General features: G+C 41.4%; 1 protein-coding gene across 1 annotated transcript in view; it reads right to left on the reverse strand.

The window, feature by feature from the left end:
• Nucleotides 1-7,696, reverse strand: part of tns1b (tensin 1b) — a 145,473-nt gene extending 137,777 nt beyond the window's left edge. Inside the window, exon 1 of the mRNA XM_030785824.1 lies at nucleotides 7,582-7,696. Within this exon, the coding sequence (XP_030641684.1) occupies nucleotides 7,582-7,608 (27 nt within the window). The 5' untranslated portion in view covers nucleotides 7,609-7,696. The remainder of the gene's footprint in view (nucleotides 1-7,581) is intronic.
• Nucleotides 7,697-12,471: the final 4,775 nt, after the last annotated feature.

Consider the following 12,471-nt stretch of genomic DNA (forward strand, 5'->3'; position numbering starts at 1 on the left):
CACATACTGAAGCATACCACACATTCTACATACTCAGCACATCTCCTCAGAGTATTTACTTAAGCCCTTGAGTTTGGGCAAGCCGTCAAAAATTTGCGGGGAAAAAAAAAAACAAAAAACACGCTGTGTCGGTATATAATACTGTCTGATTACAACAGTAAACTGTGGGTTCAGTTTTAATGGAGCCAATTCTCCATAAGGCATTTGTGGAAATGAGGTTTCAGAAATTCGATACTTCAGTTTAACAGTTGGATTATTCAATTCAATGTGTGAGTGTTCTTCTCTCTTTTTCGGTGGGAAACAAAGAGACATTCAAAGCCAATAGTTTCATGTGCACTGAGACTACTTTGACAGTCAGTGACCAAGCCAGGGTCCAGCTCTGGAGAACAAGCAATCAAAATCGTAACAGACCTTTTTACACCGTTGTCAAACGCTCGGGCGTACAGTTTTTACTCTAACGGGCTGAACGAGTGAGAGGCAGAGCTGAAGTTAAAGACGCCACAGAGGTTTTAGTCCTCTTAAATAACACAGTCCATTTCATCAGTGTTCTCCCCGGATTATTTAATCCCAACTCAGTGTCTATCATATTACACACCTGAGTGGCCAGATGAAATGCATCCACGGACCAAAAGCATTAATCTTCTGCCAGAGTGAGTGTCTTATCGAAACGGAGCAGACAAACACGGCTCTTAGCCGTGAAGCGTTTGGCAGTGAGAGCTGGTTTCTGTCTGTATCTGTTTCTGCAGCCGGTGGTTTTTACGAGTTTAAGAATATCTCTTTTGGATTTGACACATCTTACAGCATGACTGGAGTTCACACAAAGACTAAGAGACTATTGTTTTGGGGGGGGGGGGGCTTTTCTGTTTTGTTTTGTTTTGTTTTGAAAGCTACATTGATAGAAGTGTGACTAATTTAGCAGCAGTCATAAATGGATACGGTTCTTGGTCGTTTTGGTTCTTTGCCATGAGCAGTGCCAGCTCAGTGCCATGCTCTCCACAGACACATCACAAACACATGGCACAGAACAGATATTACACTGTGGGTTTTGTTTATTTCAAAAAAACCTTTTACTAGAGATGAGAACAATCAATACTGAAAGCAAGAGAAAAAGTGCATCATCTTAGCTCCACATAGATTACTCCCTGCAGAGGACCCTTTTATTGAATTAGGTTTGCAAAAAAAAAAAAAATGAGAGAGAGAATAAGTAAAATAAATATCCTAGAGAAAATTAAAATCCCAGAGAAGTCATCACTCATGGCCTGAGTTTGCACTGGCACTGCTTCTCTGTCACAGGCTCCTCGTAAACGTCAGGACAGGATGTGGAGCGCTCGGCTCTCTGAGAGCACAGCGGGAGTGAGCAGGCTGTGGAGGCAGAGCTGGGAGCTCCGTGTTCCTCCGCCTGGGTGATAACCCCTCTCTGGGTGGGTCCCCATCTCCATCCTGTTTTCATGTCCTGCTCGCTGACACGTTCCCGGGGAAACACCACGCACACTCAGTTAAAACTGGAGGGGAAAAAAAGTAAAACAAAACAAAAAGACAAAAAAAATAAAAGGAGAAAAAAAACCACCCTGAGAGAGCCGCGGGTGTACTCTGATGGCTGTCAAGCTCTCCTGGCGTAACTGAAAGCCGTGTGTGATACAGATATGCCTGAGTTCAAAGACAAGCCATGTAACAGAATGAGACTGGCATCTCACACTGGCAGTGCAGTTTGATCAGAACTGTGGATATGACAGATCACACACACACACACACACACAGTTGGAGATGGAAAGAGAGGAAGAGCTGGTTGAAGAGTGAGTGTGCAGAGAGGAAAGCATTGTCTTCCTGTTCTATGGAATGATAAACAAAAGCCTTTTCTTTTTTTCCACCTGATTTTTTCTTTTTTTTTTTTTTTTTACTGTTGTTTAGGGGAATCTGGGCCTGTTTCAGAGAATTGTGGGACAATCTGTTTTCAGCATCGTTACAGGGGCATTGTTTTGTTTGTTTTTAGTAAGAATAAGAGTGTATAAAAAAAAAAAAAAAAGACAAAGAGGCTGCGAGCGGAGCCTGGATCAGACGGAGAAGACGACTGGACAACGACAGAAACCTGTCACCGCACCAGAGACCTGAACCGCTCAATTAAACCCGAATACCCCCCCCCCCCCCCCCCCCCCTTAACACACACGCACACAAACTCACAATAATCACACTCCCTGCAGTAACTCAAGGCCATGTAACAGCTTGACCGTAGCTCCTGTCACATGTGCACTCTCTAAACAATCAGAAACCGAAACCTTCACAGTGACTCAGGCTTTTGAAGAGGACAGGTACACTTAAGTGTGTCATCTCTCCCTGAGCTCTGGGCACAGGGTTGACGCACGGTCAGGTCTGAAACATGTGACAGAGACTAGTACACGTTTGAATACTTTAAATCTGAATATGCAGAGAGGATGAAATACTTATTTAAAAGTTATTATTTACGTGTTTTTTCATTGCCTTAGAAACCAAACGAGGATAAAATGACTCGGCCGACATCAGAGTACAGTCCTCAAAACAATATCATTATCATTGCAATTAAGTGCAATTGTTTGCTTAATTAAAATCGACCCATTTCACTATGAGGTAAGTGTTCTGAAGCGATGTTTCATTTCCAGCAGCTACGCTGTCTCAGCATTCTCTGGAGGGGGAAGGTAAATGTGTCTGTGCTTGGGCAAATTAGATTAGCTTGCTTGTGTACGTGTGTGTGTGTGTGTGTGTGTGTATGAGAGAGAGAGAGAGAGAGAGAGAGCAGTGCCCAGGACAGAGGGTCATTCAAAGAAAATCCCATTTCTCCTTATTTTTCAGACCCGTTTTCTGTCCACAGAGAAATATGGCAGTTTGGCTTTTAGCCGGAGTGAAAAGCCATTCCTGCTGGATAGAAGTCAGCTGTCGATAAGGGAGTGCTGAGGTTTGGCAGGGCCCTGGTGACATCATGCTGGGCATCTATACCGGTGAAATATGCAGCTTTGATAGGCCCTCATAGGAAAATACAAAGGGAGAGTGTTTCAGAGTGAGCTCTGTAAAGAATCACTGATGAGGATGACTTCTCACTGTCTCACGCGGCACATGACATTACACAGGAGAACGGGGACATCACACAGCACATGACATTACACAGGAGAACGGGGACATCACACAGCACATGACATTACACAGGAGAACGGGGACATCACACAGCACATGACATTATACAGGAGAACGGGGACATCATGCCCCTGCGCACAATGAAAGCTCTTTCTTTTCACTGCACTTTGTCACAAAGAAAGACTCCAGGTACGCACCTCATTGTTCCATCCATGTTTAATGTGACAAATTAGCCTCTCCCTTCCTTTCATTGACTCACCAAGCTATTTTAAGGATTGAAATGTCTACAGATGCATAGACCGAAACAAAGAAGCTGAGCTCTTCCACTGAGAGGACCTTGTTTTCATACACATATAAACGCAGGAGCCAAACAACATAACAATAAAGATCCTCTCTAGAGGGATGCCATCTACTTTAGAGACAACTTTCAAAACAAAGCGGAGAGATTTTAATTTCACGACTATCCAGAGACAACACCGACTGCAAAAAGCTAACAAGGAAATGAAGAATAAAGGAAAGAAAAGTTATAGCCCTTTTCACTCTCTTATCAAGTCTGAGAGGCAGGAAGAAAAAAAAAAAAACCCGACTTCGCTGAGCAGGAAGACGAACAGGAAAAAGGGGATGGGCCACAAGATTAAGCCAAGCAGCCTGGTCTGTGCTGGCCTCTGAAAAGAGCTTTAATTGGGCCTCTTTTGTCCCCAAATTGAACATTTCTGTGTTGGCCAGGACAAAGAACATGGAAGGAGAAAGGAGGGAGAGAAACAAAAGAAGAGGAAAAACAGGGAAGAATATCCACTCGACGTCCTCTTACCCAGAATCTGCGTTTCTTTTTTTTTTTTTTTTTCAGTCGAGCACATGGATAGTTCCCAGAGGGCTCTTTCTTCGCTCTCCACCTGAGGAGAGGCCAGATAATCCACTCTGTGAATGGACACTAATCAGACAGATTGTGGGAATTCAACCATATAAGCTAGAGTAGTCTCCCACACATTGGGCAAGTTTTTTTTTTTTTTATTTCCCATGCCAAGTATCTGTTGAGGGCTGTATGCAGGTATATTAGGGTGGAAAAAAAAGAAAGAAAAGTTCTATTTGAGAGATGAGTGGTCCTAAAGTGTGCCCTCTGGACAACACCTCTCATTCTCTCTCATCCATTGGAGCAGATCTGAACAATTTCACATTCACACAGTCAGTACTCACACAGATTTCGTGGGGTCAAACAGACACAGCCCCTCAGACGGTCAGCCAGTTGTTTGCTCTTTAATGAACCCTGTCCCAGCTCAATTCCCCTGGCCAATAGAAAAGGGGCTGGGTGCTGAAAAGCCATTGAGGGAACAAACCGCTAAGTCCTTTTCATCCCTCATTAAAAGCCCCTCCATTGTCCAGGAAGCTCAGACTGTTCCTGATGGGAAGTGCCATTCTGGAGTCTTCAAAGGTGCTGACATTACTTACACTACATGGTCAGGACGGCCGCACCTACACAAATTACTCAGTGCACATCCAAAAACCTCACCAAGACCTTGTTGATGGGACCTGCCACTCAAGGGCCGTACTACATCCTAATAGTTTAATAAAATAATCAAATACTGACACTTAGCTGTGATTTATAACCAAACTCCGAGCACCTCTGTTTATCTCATCTGAGACGCTCCGCTAAGGTTCCGTCTGGTCATGCACGGCTCATATCAGCATCAAGAACTGGCAGGGTCATCTCGCTGCCAAAGAATCACTTTATGTAAGAGGCAGCTAATCTCATTTCACTCATAACTGGAGGACAGCAATTCATCACTTGTGTCAGAGGCAGACGGCACTGGTCTTTGAAAACAATGCTACACAAACCAAAAGAGAGCGGGGGAGGGAGAGAGGGAGAGAGAGAGAGAGAGAGAGAGATTTTTATGACAGTCATGCACAATGTCACCTCTGTAAGTGACTTTGAAAATAAACATTTCACTGTGGGACAGAGACAGAAATAAAGCTCAAGGACTGAAGCTGTGAGTGTGGATCTACACATAAGAAAAAAACATTTCAATTTTATCGTTCCACATCCTACAAGTTTGACAAACCAATACAAAAAAAAAGACGAAACAAAATCATACTTTCAAATCAAGTTTGGAATTTAAAACGAAGCAGAACAGTGCTAACTACTCAAAAACAGAACTTTTTTTCTCTCTGTCTCTTGCCCCATTTTAGCTTCCAACAAAAAAGGTCCAGCCCTGACTGACAGGACATCTAGCCAAACTCAGCTAGAGGCGACATGCATCATTTGTGGAGACATGCCTCACTTCCAGGCCCCTATAGCATGGAGAGAGACACACAAAGACAACTCCAGAGTGATAAAGGAAGACCCTCAGCAGCCTACCGGCACCGTGAGCAGGAATGCCGGACATTCACAACACAAACCCATCAGGGACAGATCCAAAGCAACGAGTCTTCCACAGAGAACAACACTTTCAAAGGGCTTTCTGCTCTCAGGTTCCATCAGTCAACTCCTTGCAATGGTCCATGGACCCATTGCTTCTCAGTTACCACTTCTCTTCTTCCATTATTTTTTTTTTGGCTGTGGCTGAAGTTGGGTTGAGTGATCAGGTTTAATAGCAGTTACAAAAGAAATTATATAAGGTCTTTACCAAGTCAGTTCTCACAAAGTCTGTGTGAAGAGAACAAACACTGAAACACAACAACACTCCTGTTTGTTACCCTAATATCTGTTCAAACTAAATAAACAATTTCCAGTCTATTGTGTTTTCAAGATGTTAAGAGAGAGAGAGAGAGAGAGAGAGAATGAGAGAGGGAGTGAAAAAAAAGGCATTTATCTGAGTTGCTTGATTTGATAATGCTGTGTGATTTTCCATGATGGGAGTCATGAGATGTGTCTTGATTGAATGACTGAAGTGGATGTAATTGCTTCCTGCTCTTAAACACTTTTCTCTCACAAGGCCCAAAATAACCAGCAAGAGTTACGAGTCCAGTGCGCATCTCAAGAAAACAAACATACACACACACACGCGCGTGTGTGCGAGTGCCCTGACAAGGCATGTTCCCTCACTCTGTTCAGCTTCACTCTCTGAATATCAAAACGAGGAAAGAGACACAAAATCTCTCTCATTTCATTCAGCGTTCCTCCCTAATTAAAGCTGAAAGTGCCTTTTCTCCCCACCTATAGAACGTATGTAGAGATGATTTTAACAATCGCTTTTGTTATGTAAGTAAGATTTTATTTTTGTTTCAAGGAATAGTTTGAATTTGAGTTACTTAGGTTTCATTTTCATTCACTAAGAAAACAAATCAGAACTTTTTCTCCGCTGATGGAAAAAAAACATCAAAAGATACACTAGACAAAGCGATGAAATAAGCATAAATTTACATATAGATATTCTAATTAAAAACAGTCAGAGTAACTTTGGTGACAAAGTTTAATGAGTGTGTTTTGTTATTGCAACTTTTTTCCAAAGAGAAAATTCCTCTACAAACTCAGCGAAAACTCTGTTATATAATCCTTCTTTCTTTTATTAAACGCAAATTGCCAAATCTGTGGAGAAACTTAATTTACTCCTGGAATGCAGGCCAAAAAAAAAAGAGAAAAAAGCCAGTCTTTTATCTAAACTAGGGACGGAATTCGACAATTTAAACAACCATGAAAAATGCCCTCCCTGTTGGAACGAGGCAAAACCCAGCTTGGGTACCGTGGCAACCTCAGGTTCAGTAATCTGGGAGTTTGAACTCTGCTGTCAGGCAATTTGACAAAGGCATTCAAACTTCACAGGAATACTGTTGTGCAAAAGCTCAAGCCCTCCAAGAACCAAGACGTAAACAAAAATGGTCCCAGAGAGTTGTTTGTAATCCGCTCCAGGCTTCTGATTGGATGACACAGTAAACCGGGGGACTGCTATCACCGTGCCATTCATTGAAGAAGCCTGGATCCTTCAGCATGTCTCACTGGCAAGTCAGGGCTTGGATCTGTTTGACAGCACAGAAGCTAAACAGTGCCTTTCTCACTTTGCTTTTCCCTTACATAGCATCAAAGAGGCTGAAAGCTACACAGCTGGAAGTCAGTGCTTGAGGGGTGAGTTTGAAGATTAAAAAAAAAAAAATAACAACACAACACAATAAACAAACGACACAATAAACAAACATCCAGTTCTTCTGTACGTGTCTGGTAACCATCGGAGGTCATTTCGGTGCGTATAGCACATCCGACAGGTTAGGACAACACCACTTAACCGCGTAGCACGTTACCATGTCTACGTTTAAGAAAACCTGTTAAAATATACAATGGCCTTTGAGCTCCATGTCTTTTTTAGCACTGGTAAGTCATTTGAGTGATATTCACCAGATAGTCCTTTATCTGTCACACACAGTCGAGCCAGGCTTGATTTTCTTAGAGTTTACTTTGCGAGAAAAACACTGAGAATTGAGACAGAAGGAGAGAAGTTCTCCCTCCTTTCCTCTTCCTCTCTGAACATTTGTTTATAGCGGTTACCGTACCTGGGGACCGAGAAGCCAGAGGGACATCGCAGTGAATTTTCTGGGGTGTCTTCCTGTCTCTCAAACCGTTAAAGTTCACCGGAGAACAGCTGGGTATCGGCTGGGTCCAGAGGATGATACTGGTTTGGCTTGTGTGGTGCAGACAGTGTCATGGTCTCCAGAGCAGTACGCAGTGAGAGAGAGAGAGCGTCTGGCACTCTCTGCTTTGTCCTGACATATTTCCTGACTTACATTGTTCACAGTGGAAAGGAAGCACACACACACACACACACACACAAACACACACAGAGTTTTCCGTGAGATTCTCCCAGGAGCGCGATCATGTGACAGTTTGTGGTCTATGTGGAGCAGACATTGTTTTTCTTTCCTTCACGTTTTTCACAGGTCAAAGTTTAACCGGTGACTTGCAAGAAGGCTCCAGTCCAGAAAGGGCCGCTTAACTTCCACGTTGATCATTGACTGAGCCTTCATGGCTGCCTGCTGTGGGTCTCTCCCACAGTTCTGTTCCTCTGTGTGATTCATGGGAACTAATAAGTGTGTGGAACTCTGCACAGAGCATGGAGAGTACGTAGACTTTGCCTGCTTCTTATCGTACATTGAATTGACCAATAAAAAGCATAGCAATCTACAGCGTCAATCTTGCTCCCGAATTGAAAACACAGCTGAATTTGCCTCTAACACAGCTGATGGCAGTCAGTTACATGAGACAATAGAAAGTCAACGACCTTACTGTGTAATCACACTCGTTCACATACCTCATACCTAGCATACTGAGATTAGACATTTTTTGTTAATTGAAAAAAAAAATTCTGGCTTTAAGAATTATTGATGGCTCAGAAATTGTCCAGTTGGCATTGTTTTCATTGGTTTTGTCCAACTGGTACGTTTTAACTGGTTCACTCAGTTGCCATGGTTTTCACTGGTTTGTCCTGTCGCTGTCAATGGCCATATATGAATGTACTCAGAGGGCAACAGGGCGAACAGCTGAGACCAGAAGTCAGGAGTACATGACTCAGTTCTGTTCGGGTTTCCCGTTCTGTTCAGGCTTCTCGCCTCTGCCTGGAATTAGTCCTGGGGTGAAAAAGTCACTGGCATATCCAGATGACAGTTTAGGGCAAGACAGGTCAAAACCCCCGTAACCAACAGAGAGGGTCTCCTTAATGAATCTCTGTGACTGCCTCTCACAACGCCGTCTGCCATGTCCCACTCACGGTCCAACCTGGAGAGCGTTTCAATCTGACTGGTCATTAGAAGCTGTGTGACAGCAGTCAGAGTCCAGCAGGAAGAAGACACCGTACAGGAGCATACAACACGCACCCTCTTCATTGACGATGAGTCAGTGTTTCAACTTAGCACAGGACACTGCGAGTGTCCTCTATTAAAGCTTGGAAAGATTTACTGTTCTACTGCTGGGGTGCTAGCTTTTCATTTGAGAAGAGCAGCGTGTGACTGGCCGTCCGGGGGAGAGAGGGAGCATTACAGCACCTGCTCCCCAGCACTGATCCCTGGGATCTCACACTGTTCCAGGACCAGTTTCCCTCCCCTAAAATACTACTACAAACCCTTTAACACAGCCCCTTTAATAAAACAAACCCTTTAATAAAGCGACAGTCTCTTTAACACAGTCACAGTCTCTTTAATACAGTCACAGTCTCTTTAATACAGTCACAGTCTCTTTAACACAGTCACAGTCTCTTTAACACAGTTACAGTCTCTTTAACACAGTTACAGTCTCTTTAACACAGTCACAGTCTCTTTAATACAGTCACAGTCTCTTTAATACAGTCACAGTCTCTTTAACACTAACACAGTTACAGTCTCTTTAACACAGTTACAGTCTCTTTAACACAGTTACAGTCTCTTTAATACAGTCACAGTCTCTTTAACACAGTTACAGTCTCTTTAATACAGTCACAGTCTCTTTAACACAGTTACAGTCTCTTTAATACAGTTACAGTCTCTTTAATACAGTAACAGTCTCTTTAACACAGTTACAGTCTCTTTAATACAGTCACAGTCTCTTTAACACAGTTACAGTCTCTTTAATACAGTCACAGTCTCTTTAACACTAACACAGTTACAGTCTCTTTAATACAGTCACAGTCTCTTTAACACAGTTACAGTCTCTTTAATACAGTCACAGTCTCTTTAACACAGTCACAGTCTCTTTAACACAGTTACAGTCTCTTTAATACAGTCACAGTCTCTTTAACACTAACACAGTCACAGTCTCTTTAATACAGTCACAGTCTCTTTAATACAGTCACAGTCTCTTTAATACAGTCACAGTCTCTTTAACACAGTCACAGTCTCTTTAATACAGTCACAGTCTCTTTAACACAGTTACAGTCTCTTTAATACAGTCACAGTCTCTTTAACACAGTCACAGTCTCTTTAACACAGTTACAGTCTCTTTAATACAGTCACAGTCTCTTTAATACAGTCACAGTCTCTTTAATACAGTTACAGTCTCTTTAACACAGTCACAGTCTCTTTAATACAGTCACAGTCTCTTTAACACAGTTACAGTCTCTTTAATACAGTCACAGTCTCTTTAACACTAACACAGTCACAGTCTCTTTAATACAGTCACAGTCTCTTTAACACAGTTACAGTCTCTTTAATACAGTTACAGTCTCTTTAACACAGTTACAGTCTCTTTAACACTAATACAGTCACAGTCTCTTTAATACAGTCACAGTCTCTTTAACACAGTTACAGTCTCTTTAACACAGTTACAGTCTCTTTAATACAGTCACAGTCTCTTTAATACAGTCACAGTCTCTTTAACACAGTCACAGTCTCTTTAATACAGTCACAGTCTCTTTAACACAGTCACAGTCTCTTTAACACAGTTACAGTCTCTTTAACACAGTTACAGTCTCTTTAATACAGTCACAGTCTCTTTAACACAGTTACAGTCTCTTTAATACAGTCACAGTCTCTTTAACACAGTTACAGTCTCTTTAATACAGTCACAGTCTCTTTAATACAGTCACAGTCTCTTTAACACTAACACAGTTACAGTCTCTTTAACACAGTCACAGTCTCTTTAATACAGTCACAGTCTCTTTAACACTAACACAGTTACAGTCTCTTTAACACAGTCACAGTCTCTTTAACACTAACACAGTCTGTTTAACACTAACACAGTCACAGTCTCTTTAATACAGTCACAGTCTCTTTAACACTAACACAGTTACAGTCTCTTTAATACAGTCACAGTCTCTTTAACACAGTAACAGTCTCTTTAACACAGTCACAGTCTCTTTAATACAGTCACAGTCTCTTTAACACAGTTACAGTCTCTTTAACACAGTTACAGTCTCTTTAATACAGTCACAGTCTCTTTAACACAGTTACAGTCTCTTTAATACAGTCACAGTCTCTTTAACACTAACACAGTCACAGTCTCTTTAATACAGTCACAGTCTCTTTAACACTAATACAGTCACAGTCTCTTTAACACAGTAACAGTCTCTTTAACACAGTTACAGTCTCTTTAACACAGTCACAGTCTCTTTAATACAGTCACAGTCTCTTTAACACAGTCACAGTCTCTTTAACACAGTCACAGTCTCTTTAATACAGTCACAGTCTCTTTAACACAGTTACAGTCTCTTTAACACAGTTACAGTCTCTTTAATACAGTCACAGTCTCTTTAACACAGTTACAGTCTCTTTAATACAGTCACAGTCTCTTTAACACTAACACAGTCACAGTCTCTTTAATACAGTCACAGTCTCTTTAACACTAATACAGTCACAGTCTCTTTAACACAGTAACAGTCTCTTTAACACAGTTACAGTCTCTTTAACACAGTTACAGTCTCTTTAATACAGTCACAGTCTCTTTAACACAGTTACAGTCTCTTTAATACAGTCACAGTCTCTTTAACACTAACACAGTCACAGTCTCTTTAATACAGTCACAGTCTCTTTAACACTAATACAGTCACAGTCTCTTTAACACAGTCACAGTCTCTTTAACACAGTCACAGTCTCTTTAACACAGTTACAGTCTCTTTAACACAGTTACAGTCTCTTTAATACAGTCACAGTCTCTTTAACACTAATACAGTCACAGTCTCTTTAATACAGTCACAGTCTCTTTAATACAGTCACAGTCTCTTTAACACAGTTACAGTCTCTTTAATACAGTCACAGTCTCTTTAATACAGTCACAGTCTCTTTAACACAGTCACAGTCTCTTTAATACAGTCACAGTCTCTTTAACACAGTCACAGTCTCTTTAACACAGTTACAGTCTCTTTAACACAGTTACAGTCTCTTTAACACAGTTACAGTCTCTTTAATACAGTTACAGTCTCTTTAATACAGTCACAGTCTCTTTAACACAGTTACAGTCTCTTTAATACAGTCACAGTCTCTTTAATACAGTAACAGTCTCTTTAAAACAGTTACAGTCTCTTTAACACAGTCACAGTCTCTTTAACACAGTTACAGTCTCTTTAACACAGTCACAGTCTCTTTAATACAATCACAGTCTCTTTAATACAGTTACAGTCTCTTTAACACAGTCACAGTCTCTTTAACACAGTCACAGTCTCTTTAACACAGTCACAGTCTCTTTAAAACAGTCACAGTCTCTTTAATACAGTCACAGTCTCTTTAACACAGTTACAGTCTCTTTAACACAGTCACAGTCTCTTTAAAACAGTCACAGTCTCTTTAACACAGTCACAGTCTCTTTAAAACAGTCACAGTCTCTTTAACACAGTCACAGTCTCTTTAATACAGTTACAGTCTCTTTAATACAGTCACAGTCTCTTTAACACAGTTACAGTCTCTTTAATACAGTTACAGTCTCTTTAATACAGTCACAGTCTCTTTAACACAGTCACAGTCTCTTTAATACAGTCACAGTCT

Source organism: Chanos chanos, chromosome 10 (assembly GCF_902362185.1).
Source record: "Chanos chanos chromosome 10, fChaCha1.1, whole genome shotgun sequence".
Classification (NCBI taxonomy): domain Eukaryota; kingdom Metazoa; phylum Chordata; class Actinopteri; order Gonorynchiformes; family Chanidae; genus Chanos; species Chanos chanos.